This window comes from Gopherus flavomarginatus, chromosome 2, assembly GCF_025201925.1.
Source record: "Gopherus flavomarginatus isolate rGopFla2 chromosome 2, rGopFla2.mat.asm, whole genome shotgun sequence".
In the NCBI taxonomy this organism is placed as follows: Eukaryota; Metazoa; Chordata; order Testudines; family Testudinidae; genus Gopherus; species Gopherus flavomarginatus.
The window spans coordinates 592,565-618,528 of NC_066618.1; the positions used below are offsets into that span (position 1 = coordinate 592,565).

At 55.5% G+C, this 25,964-nt stretch overlaps 1 protein-coding gene across 2 annotated transcripts in view; it reads right to left on the bottom strand.

Moving 5' to 3' along the window:
* The window catches only part of AGAP3 (ArfGAP with GTPase domain, ankyrin repeat and PH domain 3), a 226,202-nt gene that overhangs the window by 25,713 nt on the left and 174,525 nt on the right, over positions 1–25,964 (bottom strand). The window contains exons 12-14 of one of the 2 annotated variants that reach the window (XM_050942486.1): positions 16,557–16,721; positions 4,937–5,098; positions 4,546–4,647 (exon numbers count right to left, since the gene is read on the bottom strand). In XM_050942486.1, the coding sequence (XP_050798443.1) occupies positions 4,546–4,647; positions 4,937–5,098; positions 16,557–16,721 (429 nt within the window). The remainder of the gene's footprint in view (positions 1–4,545; positions 4,648–4,936; positions 5,099–16,556; positions 16,722–25,964) is intronic. The other variant, XM_050942483.1, reaches the window with a different exon arrangement.

Below are 25,964 nucleotides of genomic sequence, written 5' to 3' on the forward strand. Positions count from 1 at the left end.
AGGACCCTAACCTGGTGTGGGGGGAACGCCTAGGGACACGGCTCAGAGAGGCTGCGGCCTCAGACCCAGCCAGTGAGAGAGAGCAGGTCCCCATCCCTGTCCCAGCTGCTGAGTTCCAGGCTGAGTTGCAGAAAGATCCCTCCTTGTGGAAGCCCAGGGACCAGGCTGACCTCAGTGCAGTACAGTCCATGGGGAGAGGTTGCAAGGAGAGGTTCCTGTGGGAGAAGGGGTTCCTGTACCGAGAATGGGCTCCCCCAGGGGAAGTAGAGTCATGGGGGATCAGGAGGCAGCTGGTGGTTCCCCAGAAGTTTCGCCACAAGCTACTGTACCTGGCCCATGACATCCTTCTCGCAGGGCACCAGGGAATCCGGAGCACCAGGCAGAGGCTGCTAGAGAACTTTTACTGGCCTGGGGTCTTTACCCAGGTCCGACAGTACTGCCAATCCTGTGACCCCTGCCAGAGGATGGGGAAGGCCCGGGACAAGGGGAAAGCGGCTTTGAGGCCTTTACCCATCATAGAAGAACCTTTCCAGAAGGTGGCCATGGACATAGTGGGACCTCTCAGCAAGACGACCCGGTCGGGGAAGAAATACATTCTGGTGGTGGTAGATTTCTCCACTCACTACCCCGAGGCAGTGGCCTTGTCCTCTGTCGAAGCAGACACCGTGGCAGATGCGCTGCTGACGATTTTCAGCCGGGTGCGGTTCCCCAAGGAAGTCTTAACGGACCAGGGGTCCAACTTCATATCGGCCCTGTTCCGGTGTTTGTGGGAAAAATGTGGGGTCTGGCATAACTGGGCCACAGCGTATCACCCCCAGTCCAACGGGCCGGTGGAAAGATTCAACGGGACGCTGAAGATGATGCTAAAAACATTTATGAACCAGCACCCGCAGGACTAGGACAAGTACTTACCTCACCTGCTGTTCGCGTACAGGGAGGTACCCCAGGAATCTACTGGGTTTTTGCCTTTCGAACTGTTGTGTGGAAGGCGGGTAAGGGGGCCCCTAGACCTGATGAGAGATGAATGGGAGGGGAAGGCCACTCCCGAGGGAGAGTCAGTGGTGGAGTATGTCCTGACTTTCCGAGAAAGACTTCCCGAGCTCATGGGCCTGGCCAGGGAGAATCTGGCCTGAGCCCAGAGGAAGCAGAAGGTCTGGTATGACCGCATGGCACGGGCCCGTGCCTTCGCCACCGGGGATCAGGTGATGGTTCTCATCCCCGTGAGGAAAAACAAACTCCAGGTTGCCTGGGAAGGGCCCTTCAAGGTTATCAAACAACTAAATGAGGTAAACTATGTGGTGGAGCTGTCAAACCGGGCACATCACCGTCGGGTGTACTATGTGAATATGATGAAGCCATACTATGACAGGGGGAATGTGGTGTTGGCCGTGTGTGAACATTGGGAGGAGCAGGGAGATGACCCTTTAGTGGATCTATTCCTTGGGACAAAAGCTGGTTCCCCCCTGGAGGCCATTCCCCTCTCTGATCAGCTGACCCTGGCGCAGCACGCTGAGATCAGAGGGGTGCTGCATCTATAACCACAGCTGTTTTCCAACCAGCCTGGATGCACTAATTTGACTGTCCACCGGGTGAAGACCACATCACATCCTCCTATAAGATGCTCCCCTTTTCGGGTCACTGGTAAAACTGCCCAGGACCTAGAAAGAGAGGTCAGGGACATGCTGGCTTTGGGGGTGATCCAGCTGTCTTCCAGCCCTTGGGCCTCGCCAGTGGTGCTGGTCCCCAAAAGGGATGGGTCGATCTGGTTCTGTGTGGACTATCGAAAGCTCAATGCCATCACCATATCTGATGCCTACCCCATGCCCAGGCCTGACGAGCTCTTAGACAAGCTGGGAGGTGCTTGGTACCTCACCACCGTGGATCTTACAAAGGGCTACTGGCAAGTGCCGCTGGACGCAGATGCCAGGCTGAAATCAGCCTTTATCGCCCCTCTGGGGCTCTACAAGTTTCTGACCCTGCCCTTCGGCCTCAAGGGAGCACCGGCCGCCTTCCAGCGCCTGGTGGATCAGCTACTGAGGGGGATGGAGAGTTTTACTGTGGCGTATATTGACGACATCTGCGTCTTCAGCCAGACCTGGGAGGACCACGTGTCCCAGGTTAAACAGGTGCTAGACCAACTCCGGGAGGCTAGGTTAACCGTAAAGGCTGAGAAGTGCAAGGTGGGGATGGCTGAAGTATCTTACCTGGGCCATCGGGTGGGGAGCGGCTGCCTGAAGCCGGACCCAGCCAAGGTGGAGGCGATCAGAGACTGGCCTGCTCCCCAAACCAAAAAACAGGTCCAGGCCTTTATTGGGATGGCGGGGTACCATTGAAGGTTCGTGCCTCACTTTAGTGCCATAGCCACCCCCATCACTGAACTGTGCAAGAAGGGGAAGCCAGACAAGGTGATCTGGACTGAGCAGTGCCAGAAGGCTCTCCGGGCGCTGAAGGAGGCTCTGGTTAGTGGCCCAGTTCTGGCAAACCAGATTTTGACAAGCCGTTTATGGTGTTCACCGACGCCTCAGACACGGGACTGGGGGCGGTATTAATGCAGGAGGATGAAAAGGGGGAGAGACACCCCATCGTGTACCTGAGCAAGAAGTTGCTACCCCAGGAGCAGAACTACGCGGCCATCGAGAAGGAATGCCTGGCCGTGGTGTGGGCCCTTAAGAAACTGGAGCCATATCTCTTTGGGCGACACTTCACCGTGTACGCCGACCACTCTCCCCTGACCTGGCTGCACCAGATGAAAGGAGCCAACGCCAAGCTCCTGAGGTGGAGCCTGCTCCTGCAGGACTATGACATGGAGGTGGTCCATGTGAAGGGAAGTGCCAACCTGATAGCGGATGCATTGTCCCGGAGAGGGGGCCCTGAACTTCCCCAGGTCACTGGGCAGAGTGACCCCGCTCAGTTCAGTCTCCAAGGAGGGAGAGATGTGATGCAGTAGGGACTGTCAATGTGGGTGATGGGAGAGCCGGAGAGGACTTTAGGTGAGGGACAAGACCTAAGCCTGTAACCTGAGCCAGGTGGATGGGAGGGGGTCAGCACCTTTGCCTGGGAAGCCGGAGAAAAGGAAGGGGCCAGCTGGAGGGAGTTAGTTCAATTTCGGTTTTGGGCTGAGAGGTTGGAATTCAGGGAATCCTAAACTGGGAACTAAGCTTCCTGAACCCCCAGAAGGACTTGATTGAGGGGTCCTGGTTGTGCCTGCAAGCTCTGCTGTAATCTGCGTTCCTGTTGTCCAATAAACCTTCTGTTTTACTGGCTGGCTGAGAGTCACTGTGAGTCCCAGGATGCGGGATGCAGGGCCGGACTCCCCCACACTCCGTGACAAATGGGTTACCGAGGGAGGTGGTGGAATCTCCTTCCTTAGAGTTTTTAAGGCCAGGCTTGACAAAGCCCTGGCTGGGATGATTTAGTTGGGGTTGGTCCTGCTTTGAGCAGGGGGTTGGACTAGGTACCTCCTGAGGTCCCTTCCAACCCTGATATTCTATGATTCTATGTCCCTCCCTGGACAGCCCTTCCCCTATGCTCCTGCTCCCACAGCCTCACCCTGCCCTCGGTGTCCCAGCCCGTGCACTGCAGCAGCAGGCAGCTGCTCCCGCTCCTCCAGGCACCTGCAGCCTGGGCTCCAGCAGGGTGAGGACAGAGCGCACAGGACAGGGGTCTCCCCACACTCAGGGCTGGCGCCTGGCATCACAGGGGCCTCTGGCAGCCGGGAGAGGCAGAGACAAATGAATCATAGAATCATAGAATATCAGGGCTGGAAGGGACCTCAGAAGGTATCTAGTCCAGGAACAAGGGGACACGCCATGCAATAAAGTGGGAAGTTCAAAACACAATGCATCATTAGACAGTGGAACTCCCTGTCCCAGGCAGCTGTAGAGGCAGTTGTAGGCCTCATTTGCTGCTTTATATGGATATGGATATTTACATGGATATCCAGAATTTCCAGAGTTGTCATAATCAGCGCTAACAATTGTGGAAGGGATATTACAGCTCATGCTTCAAGGCTCAGAGATTGCTGTAACTACGAGAGATCAGCCTGAGAGCTCGCGTGAGGGAAAACTTATCCCCCATCTGCTACTGTGGGATTCTTATACCTTCCTTGGCAGCACCTGATGCTGCCACTGTCACCAGGTACTGGGATAGCTGGACCTCCGGTCTGATCTAGTCTGGCCATCCCTACATTCCTCAGCCCTGCTGTGGGGGTCGCTACAGATGGAGATGACAGAGAATTTAGCAGTCGGGGCAGATTTTCACCCGGACAGCAAAATGCTCCTTTCTGGCCCCAGGGCAATCCCTGGGCTCAAATGGGAGATGCTGGAGCTTCTCAACGCAATGGATGTCAGAGCTTTTAAACTCATAGGTTCCTGAACCTGTCTCAGAAAGCGTGGTCTGAAGCAGCCAGACACAGTCTGAAATTAAGGCCAGAAGGCACTACCAGACCATCCCTGCACATCACAGGCCACTAAGCATGACCCAGCACCCACCCACCACGCCAGCAACCACAACAGGTCAAAGTACTGCAGCCCTCAAGAGACTAACCTCCTGCGTGCCAGCGCCAAGCATGGGAGAGATCAGGGACACAAGCAATGGCAGGGGATGGAGGGAGTTCGCACTCGGGATGGAACGTTCCAATCGCTACAGTTGGGCACATTTATAAGCAAATGAAAATAGGATCTTACACTGGCAGGAGTCTGGCAGCCTCTCCTATGGGCCCTCCCAGGTCCGCCGCTGGTGTCAGAAACAAACACACGCATACCCAAAGCAGCAGCTGCCATGGGAGCATGGTCCCTGCTCCCAGCTGCAGGGGAGAAAGCGAGGGCAGAAAAGCTGGGCTGGAAGTTCATTTCCATGGCAGGGTGGAGAGCTCAGACTCCCCCAGGTACTACTGGCTGGCTGCGGCCACCCTGGCAGGATGACAGACACTTCCTACCTTCTGCTGCTGTGCTGGGGCCGTCAGGGCGGGCTGTCCCTGTGCTCTTTTTCCTGCGGTGTTTCTTCCTGTTTGCATGAGGAGATGGAGGCGGCTCCAGCTTCGGGCTCGCAGCGTTGGACATGTTTGGGCTGGAGCTGAGAGCATCTGCAGTGCCATTAGCTATGGAGAGAGACAGAGACGGTAACGTTTAGAGACTCCAGCACCACCATGCTCAGACCTGCCTGACTCCCTCTCACAGAGACAGCCCAAGACACCCCACCCTGCCCCACAGAGACGACCCAAATATCTCCACCTGCTCCTGTGCCACAGAGACACCCCGAACATCCCCGCCTGCTCCTGTGCCACAGAGACGCCCCGAACATCCCCGCCTGCTCCTGTGCCACAGAGACGCCCCGAACATCCCCGCCTGCTCCTGTGCCACAGAGACGCCTCGAACATCCCCACCTGCTCCTACGCCACAGAGACGCCCCGAACATCCCCACCTGCTCCTACGCCACAGAGATGCCCCGAACATCCCCGTCTGCTCCTGTGCCACAGAGACGCCCCAAATATCCCCGTCTGCTCCTGTGCCACAGAGACGCCCCGAATATCCCCGCCTGCTCCTGTGCCACAGAGACGCCCCGAACATCCCCGCCTGCTCCTGTGTTACAGAGATGCCCCGAACATCCCCACCTGCTCCTACGCCACAGAGACGCCCTGGACATCCCCCCTGCTCCTGTCCCACAGAGACGCCCCGAACATCCCCGCCTGCTCCTGTGTTACAGAGACGCCCCGAACATCCCCACCTGCTCCTGTGCCACAGAGACGCCCCGAACATCCCCGCCTGCTCCTGTGTTACAGAGACGCCCCGAACATCCCCACTTGCTCCTGTCCCACAGAGACGCCCCGAACATCCTCCCTGCTCCTGTCCCACAGAGATGCTCCAGTCGCCCTACTCTGGCCAGCAGAGACAGCCCCAGACACCTCACCCCGTCCCACAGAGACATCCCGAACATTCCTGCCCGCTCTTGTCTCACAGAGATGCCCCAAACACCTCCACCTCCACCCACCCATCAGAGATGTCCCAGCTGCCTCCCACTCCCCAGACAGGCCCTAGGACACCCCACCCTGCTGCACGAGTTTGGCCCTGTCCCCAGGGGGAGGTGGGGTGGCTGTTGGAGCACACACCTGCTGGGAGTCCCACCTAGGCCCTGCTCAGGCTCTCTGCTGCAGCTGGCAGCCATCACCAGGCCCCGCGCGGGACTCCTCCTCCAGGGGAGACGACTGGGCTGCCCCTCTCAGGAGCCCGAGTAGGATGGGCTCCAGAGGCTTCTGATACGGAGCTGAAGAAGCCGTATCCCCGGTAGCAACGCACCAAATTTATCCTCAATCATACTGTTCCTTACAATTAATAGCAGAATTAGAAACAATCAGGGAGCTGCCTAATTACTGTCAATTAGAGCGCGCTAATCAAGCTCCGCTCACACACACACACGCTGCCGTTGCACTCACCATTAAATGTCAAATTTCATTAGAGACCAGCAACAAAATCAAAAGCCTGACATTCAATTTCAGCAGCGCACACAGCACAGGCTTCCAATCAGCATAAAAATGCAGACTCCGGGGAAGGCAGTGAGGTGCGAGCGCCTCGCTCCGCAGTTAACCCTCTCTGAAATACACGCCTGCCTTCCCTGAGGGCCAGGTGCTGGGCCTCTGCTCCGAGTCCCGGCCCCATGCCCCCGAGAACCTCCCTCTCTGCTGCTCTGACCCCCTCCCCTTTGACCTCTGAGCACTGGGCTGGAACTCAGGGGATTCTGGTTCCAGTCCAACCCTGCTACTGATCCCCATGGGGACCTTGGCCAAGTCGCTTCCTTTCTCTGGGCCTGTCCCCCCATCTGTTAAGTGTGGTTAGACCAGGAGCTTGGCCCATCAGCATGCCCAGCGCTCTGCGGGACGGCCCCCATCCAAACAGCGCAGTACTGGCAGGATGGAGGAGGCTGGAACAGCCTCACGAGGTAGCAACCAGGGCCCTTTAACACTAGCTCGGATACAGCCCTACGGAACACCCCTGCTCTGCCCTGGCTAAGGGATTGGGAGGGCCCCAAGCTCTGTCTACACTGCAGAGCCTATTCCAGCAGGATCCCTATCTGGACACAGCGTACACCCACAGAAGCGTTTCCGCCAGCACAGCAGTAACAGCACTTCCCTGAACGATGTCAGCTATGCTGACAGATGCCCTCATCCCTCGGGACAGCTGTCAGTCAGGGGTCTGGTTTTCACACTCCCTGACCAGCGGAGCTGCGCCAGCCTAACTTTTACAGGTTCCTCAAGCCCGGGTATAAAAGCATCTCTCTCTCTCTAGTGTCTCACGCTCACCCCCAGTGGAGACGCGCAGTAGCTGGGGGTTTCTGCCGCCAGTTATCCACAGAGAAAGAGTTCACAGAGTTGACAATTAAGGCAGCTGAGTCTAATAAACTGAATCAACTCCCCAAACCAACCACTCACACCAGGGCAGAGACACAGTGTCTTGGCACTGGAAGTGGCTGCTTCCCAGACACAGGGAGGAGGTGCTGTGCTTGGCGCTGGCCCGAGACACACACAAGCTGCTTCAAGAATCCCTGGGCCTGGTCTACCCAGAATGCTGCACCAGTGTAACCAATGGTGCCACGTGAACCCAGTCAGCTAACTCAGCACTGCTGTGTGCAGGGGGATGGGCCCCGGCAGGGCAGTCTGCCCCTGGTATTTAAGCGGAGACAAACAGCTCAGTCACTTCCCTCCCTGCTCCACTCCTGGTGCCTTGCTGCTCAGTGTGTTCCAGCACCCATCCTCTTGCCCGTTGTCTCGGGCAGCACCTCCCCATAGGTAGCAGATCCGGGGTGGGCATCTCCCAACATCCGCCCTGTTAGAGGCGGATGCGAAGGAGTCTTTTAGCTACTTTGCAACGTCCTTAGCCTCCATAACTCTGTCCTCCCTGCAATGACCCCGCTGGTTCTCTTGCAGGTGCCTTCCTTCTGATTCTCCCAGAGACCAAGAGCCCTGGGCATCCCTATGCAGTGGAGCCCTGTGGCACACGCAGGGAAGGGGACAGGGCTGTGTGCCAGCTCTCTGCTCCTCAGCTCACCTGGACCCCTGGGGCCAGCTTCGTGGATTTGATCTCTGACAGGACCCTTCCCTCTAGCTCCCTTTTCCCCCACCCCTTCACACAGCTGTGCCCAGTTGTGAGGCTGGTGCACAGATGCTGGGATGCAGGAAAGGGAAGGCTGCTCTCCCGTCGTAACAGTGACAATACCCCACTGCTCTCTGGCTCTGGGCAGGGTCAGCCCAGAAAATGACCAGGAAAGTGGAACCGACCTGCTAGGCCGAGAAGGCTGCTCCCTCCCTGGTTCACCTTGCCTGTTCTCGTCTCCCCTTTGGCTGGGTTACAGAGTATGAGTGAGGTTCTGTTTGTCCCACCAGAACCCGCTGGGTGGCCAGAGCGGTGGGGAGCTCCCTGTGGAGCAGACATGCACTCAGCAGCTACTTCAGATACACAATTAGCTCTGGAGCAGAGATCTCCACCCTCTCCAAGTCACCGTGAATTGGCAGCGACTTGTTCCCTATTTGTATCAATCTCGGAGTTACTTTGCATGAAATGAGTGGATTGCTCGGGGTGGCAGCAAGCAGAGGCGGCTCCGTCATGTGGAACACGAGCAGAGAGGCTACCACGCCCCTCTGGTAGCTCCTGGACCAGCGTGGGATGCAAAGTGACCTGCCCTCCCTCCCCCCGAGCAACAGCATGTGCCAAGCACAGCCCCTGTTAGCCTCTGCAAGTGGGCTGACAACCCGGGCATGAGCCAACAGCCAGCAAGCCTGAGGGCAGGCAGGCAAATAGCAGTTTGCTGAGCAGCTCTAGCCTGTGATGGGGCCCCATACATCATTACAAAGGCACCTGCCTGGGGGGGTGGGGTAGATTCCACTCCAGCCCACCACTCACCTCTGCGTGTGTGTGAATTCCAGCACTGCCTGATCACCGGCCTACTAAAGAGAGCATGTGTGTGCGAGGACGTGCACAGAGATGTTACAATGGTGAGTGGCTTGACCATACACGGGTAGGAGCCCTGCAGTATTGGGATGGGCGGCTCCCCCATTTCCTGGGGGACCCTGAGGGATCGGGGTAGGCAGCACCCTCATGTCTGGGGGAACCCTGTGGTATCACGTTGGGTGGCTCCCCCATGCCCAGGGAGACACCTGCACTATCGGGTGGGTGGCTCCCCCATGCCCAGGGAGACACCGGCAGTATTGGGGTGGGCGGCTCGCCCATGGTCAGGGGGAACCAGAGGTATCAGGTTGGGCGGCTCCTTCATGCCCGAGGGGATCCTGCAGGCAAATGTCTAGAGGGACCCTCTGGCAAATGAAGTGTAAAAATATCATTAGGAAGGCAAAAAAGAATTTGACAAACAGCTAGCCAAAGACTCAAAAAGTAAAAGCAACAATTTTTTTAAGTACGTCAGAAGTGGGAAGCTGGCTACACAACCAGTGGGGCCACTGGACAATCGAGGTGCTAAAGGAGCTCTCAAGGACAACAAGGCCATTGCAGAGAAACTAAATGAATTCTTTGCATCGGTCTTCACAGCTGAGGATGTGAGGGGGATTCCCACACCTGAGCCATTCTTTTTTGGTGACAGATCTGAGGGACTGTCCCAGATTGAGGTGTCATTAGAGGAGCTTTTGGAACAAATTGACAAACTAAACAGCAATAAGTCACCTGGACCAGATGGGATTCACCCAAGAGTTCTGAAGGAACTCAAATGTGAAATTGCAGAACTGCTAACTATACTCTGTAACCTATTATTTAAATCAGCTTCTGTACCAGATGACTGGAGGATAGCTAATGTGATGCCAATTTTCAAAAAGGGCTCCAGAGGTGATCCAGGCAATTACAAGCCTCTAAGCCTAACTTCGGTACAGGGCAAACTGGTTGAAACTATAATGAAAAACAAAATTGTCAGACACATAGATGAACATAATTTGTTGGGAAATAGTCAAGGTGGTTTTTGTAAAGGTAAATCATGCCTCACCAATCTACTAGAACTCTTTGAAGGAGTCAACAAGCATGTGGACAAGGGGGATCCAGTTTATACAGTGTATTTACATTTTCAGAAAGCCTTTCACAAGGTCCCTCACCAAAGGCTCTTAAGCAAAGTAAGCTGTCATGGGATAAGAGGGAAGGTTCTCTCAGGGACTGGTAACTGGTTAAAAGACAGGACACGAAGGGTAGCAATAAATGGTCAGTTTTCAGAATGAAGAGAGGTAAATAGTGAGATCCCCCAGGGTCTGTACTGGGCCCAGTCCTATTTAACATATTCATAAATGATCTGGAAAAAGGGGTAAATAGTGAGGTGGCAAAATTTGCCGATGATACAAAACTACTCAAGATAGTTAAGTCCCAGGCAGACTGCGAAGAGCTACAAAAGGATCTCTCAAAACTGGGTGACTGGGCAACAAAGTGGCAGATGAAATTCAATGTTGATACACGCAAATAATGCACACTGGAAAATATTATCCCAACTATACGTATAAAATGATGGGGTCTCAATTAACTGTTACCATTCCTGAAAGAGATCTTGAAGTCATTGTGGATAGTTCTCTGAAATCATCCACTCAATGTGCAGCAGCAGTCAAAAAAGCGAACAGAATGTTGGGAATCATTAAGAAAAGGATAGATAATAAGACAGTAAATATCATATTGCCTCTATATAAATCCATGATACTCCCACATCTTGAATACTGTGTGCAGTTGTGATCACTCCATCTCAAAAAAAAAATTGGAATTGGAAAAGGTTCAGAAAAGGGCAACAAAAATGATTAGGGGTATGGAGCATCTGCCATATGAGGAGAGATTAATAAGACTAGGACTTTTTAGCTTGGAAAAGAGACGACTAAGGGGGGATATGATAGAGACCTATAAAATCTTTACTGGTGTGGAGAAAGTAAATAAGGAAGTGTTATTTACTCCTTCTCGTAACACAAGAACTAGGGGTCACCCAATGACATTAATAGGCAGCAGGTTTAAAACGAACTAACGGAAGTATTTCTTCACACAACACAGACAGGGGTGGCTCCAGGCAACAGCGCAGCAAGCCTGGGGCGGCAAGCTGTAGGGGGGCGGCCTGCCGGTCGCTGTGAGCGCAGCAGTCAGGCAGTCTTTGGCGGCATGCCTGCGGGAGTGTCATGGAGTCCCCGGGCGATGCTCTGGAACTGCTCCCCACAAATCCAGGCAGGACTTTGGGGAGCCTCCTCTCCCTTGGAGCAGACTGTCTCCAGGGCAAGAAGCTCACATGGCTTCACCTTCCTGGGTCTCTCCTTGGAGCATTCAGCATCCTCTGCCCCTCCGTGCACTTCCCACAGCGAGTCCGCCCAGGTGGGGTCCTGGGGAAGCCACCGGGTCCTGCACCCCCACTTCGCAGTCAGACGTGACTCAGCCAGCCAGTAAAACAGAGGTTTATTCGATGGCAGGAACACGGTCTAACACAGAGCTTCTAAAACAGAGCTTGTAGATACAGCGAACCGGACCCCTCAGCCGGGTCCATTCGGTGGGGCAGTGAGCCAGACCCCCACGTCTGCACTCACTCCTTGTCCCCAGCCTGCTCCAAACTGAAACTCCCTCCAGCCCCTCCTTTCTGGCCTTTGTCTCTTTCCCGGGCCAGGAGGTCACCTGACCTCTTTGTTCACCTTTCGCCATCCCCTTGCAGGGGGGAAGGGCCCCGGCCATTTGCTGCCAGGAGACAGAGTGCTGGCCATTTATGCACGCTGGAGACTTAAGAAATGCATAGGGGAAACTGAGGCACCCACACAGTATTCAGAGGAAACATTAAGAACAGTCCCACTTCATCACAGGGAGGTCTACCAGTCCCGCAGCTTCAGCGGCAATTTGGCGGTGGGTACACCGAAGGCGTGGGACCAGCAGATCACCCACAGAACCGCCGCCGAATCCGTGTGACCAGCGGACCGCCCGCAGGCATGCCGCCAAAGGCTGCCTGACTGCCATGCTTGTGGTGGCAAAAAACACAGAGCTGCCCCTGAACACAGAGATAACCTGTGGAACTCTTTCCCAGAGGATGTTGTGAAGGCCAAGACTATAACAGGGTTCAAAAAGAACTAGATACATTCATGGAGGACAGGTCCATCAGTGGCTATTAGCCAGGATGGGCAAGGATGGTGTCCCCACTCTGTTTGCCAGAAGCTGGGAATGAGCGACAGGGGATGGATCACTTGATGATTCCCTGTTCTGTTCATTCCCTCTGGGGCACCTGGCACTGGCCACTGTCAGCAGACAGGATACTGGGCTGGATGGACCTTTGCTCTGACCCAGTGTGGCCCTTCTTCTTCTTACTGGGCAGCATGCGGAGACCTCTGCAGTATTGGGGTGGGTGGCTTCCCCATGCTGGCGAGACACCTGCTGTATCGAGGGGTCAGATCCCTTAAGCCCAGGGGGATCCTGTGGTAGTGGAGGGAGTGGCTCCCTGTGCCCGGGGAGTCACCAGCAGTATCGGGGTGGGCTGCTCCCCCATGTTCAGGAAGACACCTGTGGTATTGGGGTGAGTGGCTCCCTCATGTCTGGGGGGAGCTCTGCGGTATTGGGGTGGGCAGTTCCCTCATGTACAGGGGGAACTCTGTGGTATTAGGGTGGGCAGTGCCCCCATGTACGGGGGGACCCTATGGTAACAGGGTGGGTGGCTCCCTATGTCCAGGGGGGACCCTGCTGTATTGGGGTGGGTGCCTCCATGTCTTGGGGGACTCTGTGGTATTGGGATGGGTGACTTTCCCATGCCTGGGGAGACCCTGCAGTATCGGGAGGCAGCTCCCTCATAGTCAGAGGGACCCTACGGTAACAGCGTGGGTGGCTCCTCTATGTCCAGGGAAACCTGTGGTGTTAGGGTGCGTGGCTCCCCCACGTACAGGGGGACCATGCAGTACTGGGGTGGGCGGCTCCCTCACGTACAGGGGGACCATGCAGTACTGGGGTGGGCGGCTCCCCCACGTACGGGGGGACCATGCAGTACTGAGGTGGGCGGCTCCCCCACGTACGGGGGGACCATGCAGTTCTGGGGTGGGCGGCTCCCCCATGTCTTGGGGAACCCTGTAGAATCAGGAGGCAGCTCCCTCATATTCAGGGGGACCCTACGGTAACAGGGTGGGTGGCTCCCCATGTCCAGGGGAACCCTGCAGTACCAGGGCGAGCATGGGGAGACACCTGCAGTATCGAGGGGCCAGCTCCCCCATGTCCAGGGAACCCTATGGTCAGGGCCGGCTTATGACCTGCGGAGCCCAATTGGAATACTCGGAGACGGGGGGGGTCCTTCAGCCAAAATGCCGAAGACCCCCGCAGCGGACCCCCCACAGCCGAAATGCTGCCAAAGACCCCCGGAGCAGACCCTTCAGCTGCCGAAATGCCACCGAGGCCCCCTTAGGCACAGGGCCCTCTTTGGCCCAGGGCTCAATTCCAGGGAATCGGCCTAAGGCCGGCTCTGCCTGTGGTGCTGGGGTGGGCCATGTCTTGGGGGACCCTGTGGTATCAGGATGGGCGGCTCCCCCATGTCCAGGGAACCCTGTGGTGTTGGGGTGGGCGGCTCCCCCATGTCTTGGAGGATCCTGTGGTATCGGGATGGGTGGCTCCCCATGTCCAGGGAAGCCTGTGCTGTTGGGGTGGGCGGCACCCCCATGTCTTGGGGGTGTGACGAAGTGGGGGGTTTCTTGAGGTTTCTGTGTTTTCCCGTGGTTTGCATGCACAGGGGGTGAGACTCAATGTCCCTGGGTGTTACTGGTTTAACGATGGGAGGGGAGAGGGAGTTTGTTGGTACACAGGACCGGAGAGGGACTCGGGACCCCGTCCGATGGCCTAGAGGACGGAGACTCCGGTGACTGGTGACCTGATGAGCTGGAGACCCAGCTCAGGAGACACAGCTGGTTCTGGCCAGTGGGAGGACAATGGGCTGCAGAGAGAGGACCCCGGTGACCTGACCAGCCGGTTCCAGCCAGAGGAGGGCTGAGAGGAGAGGAGACCCAGGCCACTCTGTTTACGACCCTGTTTCCCTGGAGAGAAGACAATGGACAGAGGGGGCTTGGGGCCAGGGATATCAGAGGCCCAGCTGGGAAGCAGGGGGGCTCTGGGCTGGAGAGGGGGAGCAGGCAGAGCCCACCTGGATGCAGGGGGACTGGGATGTGCTGGGCTGAGGGAAGCCAGGCCCGAGGCCGGAGAGTTTCCTGTGCTGGGTTCAGACGCTCAATAAACCCTCCTGTGTTACGCTGGCTGAGAGTCACTCCGGGCTAGAGAACAGGGGGCATCAACCCCTTCGGGGGTGAGGAGGCCCAGGAGGTCCAGAGCGAGGGGACTCCCTGAGGGGGCCCACGGCGAGAGACAGACGTGCTAAGGCTCAGAGAGGTGCGGCTCCAGGAGGTGGAGGGGCCTGATCAAGGGAGAGAGTGGACCCCCGAGAAGGGCTGTGTCACTGAAAGGGGCACCCCCCACGGACCGCACAGGGCCAAGAGTGGGCACGATCTGCGAGTCCATGACAGGGGGACCCTGCAGTATTGGGGTGGGCGGCTCTCCCATGTCCAGGGAACCCTGTGGTGTTGGGGTGGGTGGCTCCCCCATGTTTTGGAGGACCCTGTGGTATCAGAGTGGGCAGCTCCCCCATACTAAGGGGGACCTTGCGGTAACAGGGTGGGTGGCTCCCTATGTCCAGGGGGACCCTGCAGTATCGGGGTGGGTGGCAAACCCACGTTGGGGAGATGCCTGTGGTATTGGGGTGCCCGGGAAGACACCTGCGGTATCAGAGTGCATTGCTCCTCCATGTCCGAGGGGACCCTGCAGTATCAGGGGGCAGCTCCCCCCTGTCCGGGGGGACCCTGCGGTATCAGAGGGCAGCTCCCCCATTTCCAGGGGGACCCTGCAGTATCAGAGGGCAGCTCCCCCATTTCCAGGGGGACCCTGCAGTATCAGGGGGCAGTTCCCTCATGTCCGGGGGGACCCTGCAGTATCAGAGGGCAGCTCCCCCATTTCCGGGGGGACCCTGCGGTGTCAGGGGGCAGCTCCGCCATGTCCAGGAGGGACCCTGCGGTATTGGTGGGCAGCAACCCTGTGTTGGGTGGGGGGGACCCTGCAGTATCGGTGGGCAGCTCCATGTTGGGGGGGGACCCTGCGGTATTGGGGGGCAGCTCCCTCATGTCTGGGGAGAGCCTGCGGTATCAGGGGGCAGCTTCCCCATGTCCAGGAGGGGATCCTGCAGTATTGGTGGACAGCTCCCCCTTGTCGGGGGGGGGGACCCTGCAGTATCAGGTGGCAGCTCCCCCATGTCAGGGGGGACCTGCGATATCGGGGGCAGATCCCCCATGTCGGGGGGGACCCTGCATTATTGGTGGACAGCTCCCCCTTGTCGGGTGGGGGGGGGACCCTGCGGTATCAGGTGGCAGCTCCCCCATGTCCGGGGGGACCTGCGGTATCGGGGGCAGATCCCCCATGTCGGGGGGGACCCTGAAATATCAGGAGCAGCTCCCCCATGTCCAGAGGGACCTGTGGTATCAGAGGCAGCTCCCCCTTACAGGGCAGGGCACGGAGGGGCTCCGCGGTGGGACGGGGCCCTGTGTGGCTGTGGCCGGCCTGGCTCTCGCTCGCCGGCTGCTCTGGAGCGAGAGGAGCGTGGGAGCTGGCCTGGCTCTGCTCAGTGTCCGACGGGGGGCAGGGGAGCGCGAGCACATTACTGCTCAGAGCTGCGCCCTTCCGCTCCCGTCGCCTGCGCTGCCCCATCAGCAGTAACAGTCTGATTAATTCGCTTCCAGCAGGGAGCTGATGGGGCCAATGATGGAGCCGTTGCATCAGGCACGCTGAAATTGATAGTTTTTCACAGTTACAAATGAGGAGCCTCCTCAGCTGCAAATGGCGCCCGCACAGTCGGACTCCGGTAATGATCATAAAGAGGCTCTCTTTAAACTGCGAAAGCCCCTGGGACGGAGCGGGGGGGCGGCTGCCGCGCTAATGAGAACGACAAGGGGGCGAGCAGGCATGGAAATGGCTCCTCCACTCTTGATGTGCATTTAACTGCTTTTTTAGTGCGGCGGCAGCGCCAGGAAGGAAGGAGTGATGAATGCAGCACAAAGGCATTTATTTTCCAATTCGGCAAAGTGGCTACGTTGGGAAATGTATGAATTATTTTAATTCACTAACTGTCCTGAACCATCGGGGGGGGAGGGAGGGAGAGTACACAGCCAGTACGTATGAGAAACAGGTCTTCCTCCGACTCACTTCACTCTCCCCAAACCTGGGGCGGTGGGGGTCTGGGGGGCAGTAAGGAGAGTGGGACAGGGAGGAGAGAAGACAGGGGAAGAGACCAAACGCAGAGAGAACGGCGCTGGCAGCATGGGGTGGGCAGAGGGAGCAAGGGGCATCCTCTGCAGAGGGAGCAGCTGCAGTTTCTGTGCACTTGGCTCCCCAGCACAGACAGGCGACCGGCCCCAATGCAGTGTCTGCTCCTGAGAGCGCTGGCAGGGCGCTCGGTACCATGCTGCCGACAGGGCACAGCTCCTGCAGGTGGCCCGCACGCCCCTCCCGCCAACAGCAGCTGAGCGACACAGGTGAAGGAGAGGAGTGAAGGGTACTCACGGGGGTTGGGGCAGCTGCCGGGGATCACCACAGCCTCGTTCCACTGGTCTGCACTGGAGACAGAGTAGGAGCGCTGGTGCACACCGTCCGGCTTCGAGCTGAAGCCCACCAAGTTGATGGAGCGTTCGGAGTGCAGGGAGGTGCTGCTGGTTGAGTGAGGGGCACCTGCGAGACAGGCACAAGCTCAGCACCAGGCTGCCCCAATGGCACAGAAAAGTGAGTCAGACGCCCGTTCGCCAGCTGGGCCCCACAACACATCCCAGCCAGACACCCCAAAACGTCCCCCCCAACCAACACGTCCCAGCTGGGTCCCGCAAAACGCCCCCCACAGCAAACACGTCCCAGCCAGACACCCCAACATGTCCCCCCCAACCAACACGTCCCAGCTGGGCCCCCCGACACGTCCCCCCCAACCAACACGTCCCACGCGGGCCCCACAACACAGCCACCACAGCCACCACATCCCAGATGGGCCCCATGACACATCCCTCCCCAGCCAACAGGTCCCAGCGGGGCCCTACAACATGCCCCCCCACCCAACCAACACATCCCAAGACATCCCCCTCAGCCAGCATGTCCCAGCCAGGCCCCACAACATGTCCCCACTCAGCACATCCCAGCAGAACAACAGGCTTCAGAGAAGGGCAACACCCCTTGAAGAGAGATTGACACGACTGGGATCGTTAGCTCAGAGAGCAGACATGAGACAAGCCTATAAAATAATGACCGGCCTAGAGACGGGAGAGTTTTCTCCCTGATTCACAATCCAAGGATAAGGGGACGTGCCATGACATTCAATGGTGGGAAACAAAAAACGGTGAACAGGAAATACTTCTTCAAACAATGCTACAAGAAGTCACTGACACCAGGAATTTAGCAAGCTTCGCAGAGAGATGGGATGTTTCTACTGATCACACCAATATCCAGAGTTCAGTAAATACTAAACATGGCTTTGGAAGGGAGCCAAAATCTCCTGTTTCAGAGCTTTAACCCAGAGCTACTAAGGGTGGGGCAGACTACCCCGGGAGAGATTAGCCCACATCTGCCCACTGCAGGGTGCTTCCGATTTCCCCAGAAGCATTTGGGGCTAGCCCCGGATATTGGATGCAGGAAGGGGAGGACCAGAAATGACCAGGCTAATGGGTTCCCAAGCTGCCGGCAAGAGAGGCTCTGGTCAGCTGCACTCCCTGCTGGGGAGGGGTCTCAGGGAAGCCATAGAATCATAGAATATCAGGGTTGGAAGGGACCTCAGGAGGTATCTAGTCCAACCCCCTGCTCAAAGCAGGACCAACCCCAACTAAATCATCCCAGCCAGGGCTTTGTCAAGCCTGACCTTAAAAACCTCCAAGGAAGGAGATTCCACCACCTCCCTAGGTAACCCATTCCAGTGCTTCACCACCCTCCTAGTGAAACAGTGTTTCCTAATATCCAGCCTAGACCTCCCTCCTCCCCTGACAAGGACTGGTGAGCACTGAGGTGGTTTAAAGCTACCTTTGCCACCCTGTTCCTTTCTGGTCCTGGGCTGAGATCTCCACTGTCAGAGTGCAGCCTTGCGTTCACAGGCTTCCCCTCCGTTCACCATAACCCACTGGGTGGGGCCCAATCCACGGCCACCTGGCCCTGCCCAACTGGGGACAGCTCCTCTCAAGAACCTGCACACAGCAGCTCCCACAATTGCTGGGGCTGGGGGCTGTGTTCAGAGCGCTAGGCAGCCTGCCCTGGAGCCAGAGCCTGTCTCATCCCAGGTCGAGCTCTCGGAGGGGCTGAGAACAGCTGAGCCATCCTGGGTTCAGCAGTCACTGGGCTCCAAAAGCCCAGAGCTCCTGGGAGACGAGGCACCTCCCAGTCGCTGCCTGACATTTCCCCATTTTCAGAGGTGTCCCTCGAAAGCGTCTCTCTGTCACCACCAGAATTCGGTCCAATAAAAGATATTCCCTCCCCCACCTCGTCTCTCTAATTCTCAGAAGGGTCAGTAAGTAGCAGCAGACAGTTCTTGGGCAAGGAAAGCCAGGCGTGGTGGCATGAACATACCTCTGGGGCCCACAATTTAAGAAGAATGTTGACAAATTTCAGAGGGCTCAGAGAAGAGCCACAAGAATGATTACAGCACCATGACCCCCTTCTGACAACAAAAATTACTACAGGACCCAGGAGGAGGGACCGAAGCCTGAACCCACCTGAGCCCCGCTGCCCTGGGAGCAGGGGGGGGGGCCAAAGCCGAAGCCCAATGGCTTCAGCCCCAGTCAGGGGGACTGTAACCTGAGTCCCACGGCCTTGGGATTTGGCCATGGGCCCCAGCAAGTCTAATCCTGGCTCTGGCAACCCTATTAAAACAGGGTCCCAACCCCCAGTTTGAGAACCGCTGGATTACAGGATTGGAAAACCTGCCTCATGGTAAGAGCCTCCTGGTGCTCACAGATTCATAGACGCTACGGCCAGAAGGAACCATTGTGATCATCTAGTCTAAACTTCTCTAGAGCACAGGCCCTAGAACTGCCCTGAATTAAACTCAATCTAGCTTAACAAAGACTCAACAAATTCTGTCTCTTGGCAGGGAGTCAGACTAGACCAGTGTTTCTCAGCCTTTGAAACCAGGGACAGGCTTGCTGCCTTCCTACGTGTCAGGAAGATCTCAGGGACCGGCACCGGTCCACGGAGGGGTCATTGAGAAACATTGGACTAGATAACCCTGGTGATCCCTTCTAACCCTGTGGTTCTCTGACTCCATGAAGGAGAAGCTTGGGGGTGAGCTGATCACAGTCTGTAAGTACCTACACGAGGAACAAATACGTGTTCAGTCCAGCAGACAAAGGCCTAATACCATCCAGTGGCTGGAAGCTGAAGCTAGAAAAATTCAGAGTGGAAATAAGGGGGAAGTTTTAACTGAGAATCATTAACCACTGAACCATCTTCTCAAGGGCTGTGGTGGATTTTCCATCCCTGGCAACGTTCACATCAGGCTGGGATGTATTTCTACACGATGCGCTCTCGTCCAAACAGGAATTCATGCAGGGAAGTCCTGCAGCCGGTGTTACGGAGGAGGGCAGAGTAGCTGATCAGAGTGGCTCCTTCTGGCATTATAATGTAGGACCCTCTGGTCCTCGAGAGACGGCCGCTGCCAGGAGAGTGCCAAGGGGGGTCCTGCTGCCAGGACCGGGGGTGGAGACTCGGTACGTCTACACTGCAACAGAACACCCGCGGTTGGCCCAGGTCAGCAGACTCGGGGTTGTGGGGCTATGAAACTGCTGTGTCAGCATTCGGGGGGAAGGTCACAGAGCCTGGGCTCCAGCCCGAGCCCAAACATCTACACTGCCATTGCATAGCCCTGATATGGGCGAGCGGCGGTGTTTCACTGCAGTGCAGACATACCTGGGAGGCTGCCCCCCCGGCCAGGGCAGGGGGAGCCTTTGGGGGCAGCAGAAGTGCCTGTTCTTATGCTTCTTCTCTTTTCTATAAGCCCTGAGCCCCTCAAGATCTGGGAACCAAACCCTGACCTGCGAGCCTCATCTGCTCCCTAGGCCAAGGCTCAATACATACAACCTCCCGAGGTCCCTTCCAACCCTGATATTCTATGATTCTATGATCCTCTGCTTGAGCTCTACTAGCTGTTGTGTGTCCCTCACTCGAGGCCCTGCATTCTGGCCAGGGTCCCATGCCATCTGCGATCCCACGGCCACAGGACTGGCTGCAGCATCCAAGCTGCCACTTGTCAAATCCCATTTCCAATCCTTTGCGGATCCAAAGGAAACCTTGGAAACATGGCCCAGGTGTTTGCAGACAGCCTGAAACTGCAGCTCGGAATGGCCTGGCCTGCCCCAGCTCCATACGCAGGGACGCCGGGACATCAGGACGTTCAGCAAATCCAGCGTCCGAGGATTGCAGCATGTTTACTTCATTCAAAAACCAATGTTCATTTAGATGAAGTGGCCGCAGAACTCCCTGTCTGCCACCCTGAGCACACAGGTCAGGGAACTACCCACAAACCTTGCCTGTGATGGCTGCCTGCCCACGCCAGCTGCAGCCGTGGTGCCCCTAGGGCGAGTGCTCCCGTCTGACCCACTCCACAGCCTCACTGTGCCAGTGCCGCTATTCCCGGAGCCCTGCCCCCTGCGATGCGCGCACAGTGAGTGATCGGCCTGGCTGCTGCGCACTCCCCCTCCCCTCATTCAGCGCCACAGAAACACGTGTAAAACCATGACACTGACTTTGCCTCTAATTAGCCCTTAATTTACAAGACACACTTGGAAGGGTAATTAGCTGGCACTCAGCTCCTGACGGCAGCATCCATCTCCACTCCTTCCCCTTGGGGGAGGGGACCTGCTGGTGGTAGGAGCAGGGAGGATTCTATTTCCCTGTGGGCTGGGGACACGCTTAGAGGGGAGCCTGCCGTCCCCATGACACAGAGCAGTTCCTCACACAGCTCCAAGACCCTCCTCTCCCCAGACACAGCCAGACCCCAGCAGAGTGCCTGAGAGGAACCTCCCCAGACACAGCCCCCACTAGTGGGCCTGGGGACTGGAGATTAGCTCCCCACCATGCAGCCCCCAGCAGCAGGTCTCCAGTGCCTGAGCTGAGAGCCCCTGCCACCCCACTCCAGGTCAGCGTGTCTGTGATTGCCAGCCCCCTAAGCAGACAGGAAGCCAAAAGCTTCCGGGGCAGAGATTTGCTGCAAATCAAACACCAGGTATTTCGTTTCATTATTAATTGTTCTGTCCTTATTCCAGAGTCTGTAACTGGCTCTGCACTCAGCCCACGCTGCCAGTTACTCACCCATTCCCTGTGGCCATGTATCTAGTCCCCTCTAGGTGGGTAGGCACCAGTGCACTTGAGACAGTGTGCAAAACACCCCACACACCCATGCACGGACAATATAGCTCACAGAACCACAGTCACTGTACACCGTAACTATTTCTTCTCCTCTGAGTGACGTCTGTACACAGACATTCCATTGCTGGCGGTTCCCACACAACGACCCTAGCTGAAGAGGAGTACCAGGAGTCTAGCGAAACAGCGAATGTAGATGCTTCGACCGTGGCACAGTGTTGTGTGGATGGAAGACCAGCTGCCACTTTACAAATGTCCACGAGTGGGAGATTTCTGAGAGCAGCTACTAAAGCAGACTGAGCTCTTGTCGAATGTGCCGTGCCTCCGAGGGGGATATTTACTGGCCAACTCACAGCAGAGCCTGCCACAAGATGAGATCCCAACAGAAATTCCTTGAGGTGAAACATCTTCATCTTTAACCTTCTCCCTCTGTGCTGTACGAAGTCGGGGAGATTTCCTAAAGCGTCCAGGCCTGTCCAAATACAATGGAAGTGCTCTACATACATCCCAAAATGTAATTTTTCTCCATCTTTATTTGAATGAGGTTTGTGGAAAAGTTATGGCAGGTAAATGATTTGGTTCAAATACAATTCAGAAGCCACGTGAGGTAAGAACTGGGGGGTGGGTTCCAGGGTATCTTGACGGAAGGTGGTGTGCGGTGCCTGTAATTCTCCCACTCTTCTGCCCGAGGGTATTGCTGCAAAAGGACATTCTGATGGAGAGGCAGAACAAAGAGCAGGTAGCGAAGGTGAACCCACGAGACCTCGCAGAATTCCATTTCCGTCCCAAAGAGCCACAGGTTTCCTTATTGATTACCACAGGGTGAGAAAAAACGGACCCTCCCCTACTCCCACCCCAACACTTCTCTGGGGCTGGGGGATCACTGAGACAGCCACTGCATGGACTCCCAGGGAGCTGAGTGACAGGCCTGGGCTCTCTGACTCCAGGAGGGAGTGTAGCATGACTGGATCCCAGGAGCTGAGGGAGACAATTGACGCTGATAAGCCTGTATTGAGAATCTCTCCCATTTTGCTAGCTAAGCAGATCTTGGGGAGTCCTACCTCCTATGTCTGAGAATAGTCCGCTCTTCTGAGGAACAAGCTCTCTCTGACAGAGCCAGCCAGTCAGCAACATGCTGTCAAGTGGCGAGTTGTGGGATATGGATCCAGGATCTGTACCTGCATCTGAGTGAGAACGTTCAGAGGCAGTGGTAAGGTTATGTGTGGCTGGACAGATAATATTTGGAGATCTGAAGACCAAAATTGCCTGGGCCAGGCTGGGGTTATCATAATTAATTCGGCTGCTTCCTGCTTGAGCTTCCTGAGTGTTTGTGCTATGAGTGGAGCTGGGGGACAGGCACACTAAGTAGCCCCAAGGACCATGAGATTAGAAATAGGTCAGAGATGGATCCTGAGCTCTGTCACCCTCTCGGGCAGAATCGATGACATTTCCTGTTCCTCCTGCTGGTACAGGGGGAAACACTTCTTTAAGAAGATAGACTGAATCCCCTCTTCCCTTCCTGGTCAGTCGTGACTACTCAGGCTGCCTGCCAGGGAACTGCAGTCCCTGCAAGATGAACAGGTGTCAGGGAGCTGTCGTGAAGTCCACTAACATTCCACAGTGGGAGCAGGACCCTGATTTATCTTGCGGGTTTAGGTAAAGCATGACGGTCATGCAGTCTGTCACCACTGAACAGAGAGGCCTTTGGGCTCTGCCTGAAAGACTTTGCAACTCAAGTAGGTTTATGGAGAGAGACATTTCTTGAGGGAACCACACAGCCTGAGTCTGCAGGTTGTCTCTAGGCGGTCTGCATCCCAAGGAAGATACGTGTGTGTCACTGGCCCCCAACAGACGGGGAGGAGAACAGGAAACCCCGCTGCAAACTTTCGCTGGGTCCATTTCAACGACTGCAGGACCTTTGGTTGAACATGCACCTGCCTGTGCAGGTGACGTTTGACAGGTTAATGCACTGACCAAGCCCAGCTCTGTAAGCAGCGCAGGTGAGGGCTGGTGGGGTGATGCACAGAGCTGCAGAAGGCCAAGGCATGATCTGACTCAATTCCTGGTGCTGGCACGTGAGTGGGCACAGAGAGGGAAGAGTGGCTGAAATCTTTCTGTTGTGGAGTCTAGCATGGTCCCAATAGACGCTCTTGTCCAGGCTGGGGGTCAATACAGTTTTTTCTTTGTTTATTACCAGTCCCAAGTGTGAGAACAGAAGAATTTGATAAATGCTGTTTTTTGTACCTGTTGCCACAAGCTTCTGCAAACCAGCCAGTCGTCCAGATAAGGGAACACCTGGATTCCCATCCTTCTGCTGTAGGCTGCTACTACAGCAAAGCATCTATTGATAGTGTCCTCTCCAACCACAAACCTCAACTATCTTCTGTCTGACAGATCGGTCACAATATGGAACTACGTGTCTTGAAGACCAGGAGCAGAGCACCAACCATTTGGATCTAGGGATAGTAGGATAGTGACTAGAGACGCCATCCTCAACTTGATCCTTCTGGCGAACGAGCTCAACTGGCATCGATCCTGGATAGCCCAAGTCCTCCCTCCTTTTGGGGATGAGGAAGTACCTAGAATAACACAACTTCTCCTTAAGAGAAGGAAGGACCTCTTCCATTGTTCTGAGAGCTGGAAGTGACTGGACTTCCTGAGCTAACACTTTCATGAGAGGGGTCCCTGGTGAGGGTGATTGAGACTGAAATGTAATAACATATCTCACAGCTACAATCTGGTCGGTGGTGAGGTGCTCCAGAAATGGGACAGATTAGAAGAGGTAGAATAGGTAGTTCCTTCCAGAACCATTGGTGAACTGCTCCTATGAGAGCAGTCAAACCTGCTGCCTCAAAGATTCAGGAGGCAGGTGAGATGAACCGGCAGCAGGTGAAAAGGATTTCTGCTTAAGAAACATCTGCTGTTTCTTGATGGATTTGTTTGCTTGTATAAGCAACATGCCTCTGGTCAGGCTGTGGCTTGTACTGTTTACATGTGGGAGCAGCCAGAGGCCTGAAGGTTCCCTAAAATCTCTGAGTAAGTGCAAAGCCTCATCTGCCTACTTGCTAAACAGATGACACTCCTCAGTGGTTATTTATACCTTCTTACATGTCTGAGAGCAATTGAGCCATAAAGACCTGTGCATTGTAATGGACATTGTCCTAGATCTAGATGCTCTGTCTGCTGTGTCAAGGGCCACCAGAAGTGATGGTCTTGCGACCAGATGACCCTCAGCTATCACAGCCCTGAGCTTGTCCCTCAAACTCTATGACACGTTTTCCAAAATATTTCAACACACAGTCTCAATTATTTCTCATATTTAGTCAGTACAGTTTGATAGCTTGAGATCCTCAGCTGTAAGCTGGATTTGGAGTAATCTTTCTGCTAGAGCGGTTGGGCTCTTCATGGGCTTTTCATCCATTCACATAGATCTCTGTTGTCCCTGGCGAGATCCTTCATTGGCTAGTGCTACAATCAAAGAACCTGGTACAGGGTGGGCGAAGAATTGTTCGAAACCACTGAATGGTACTTGATAGCGTCAATCAACACCCTTTGATATAATGGCCAAGGAAACCAGGGTTTGCCATAGTAATCTGGCTGGCCTAACAAGCCCTTCTTTATAGGAAGGCCATTTATTTGGCGTATGCAAGCCGGTCAAGCCAAGCCACAGTGTTCCTATCAACAAAGTTCAAGGCACAAAGACCTCCAGGAAGTTGAGTCATTTTGCAGTTCTCAACAATGTGTGTCATGGTTGGTGGCTGCTCACACAGACATAGCGACTGTCTCTAAAATGGCACCAAAATTCGGCTGCAGCACAAATTCCATGTCTGGTACAAAACCAGTTCAGAAGGCTCCATTGCCTTTGCGGTAACTCAAATGTTGACGTTGATGTTGAGTGGGGTCAGAGATAAGATAATTATTTGTCACTTTCTCTATGGCCCATGAACCTCGTCATGTGTCTGCTACTGTAAATCCCTCGCCCTCCCTCAGAGGAAGACCAAACCACCTGGCACAGGGATGTGTGAAATGTCTCAGGGCCTGTGCTGGACCTGTAGCTGTCCTGGACCATCTTCACTGCTATTTCTAGAGTCAAGGCCACTCTCCTCATTAGGTCTTGGAAGGCCTTGTAATCACCAGGATCGGGTGCCGACAACTCAGGAATCACCATCCTGCTGGAGGAAGAGGAAGAAACCTGCACTGGAATAGGGTGTTCTGCAGCCTGCACTTCCTCATCAGATGGTGAGACATTAATAAGAGGTTCTATCTACTGTGAAGGAGGAATATCCTTCTGTACTGGTTAGGAGAGTAAGATCTTGGCCTAGATTAGGTAGCTGATACCAATGGGACTTCCCCAAAGGCCCCAGTAGCTCCAGGACCATTGGTATGTAAAAGGGTCCAGTGACCAAGGAGAAAGCGACCGTGGTTCTCAGTTTCTGTTAGAGCCCTTATATCTCTGGTGGTAATTAGAGGCAGTCCTGGACTTTTGTATCCAGGTAGGAAGGCCAGAACAAAGTCAAATGAACTCTCTGTGTGTCCTCTTTCAATCTTGAAGAGAAAAAGGAGTTTTCCTCATGAAGAGGTGGA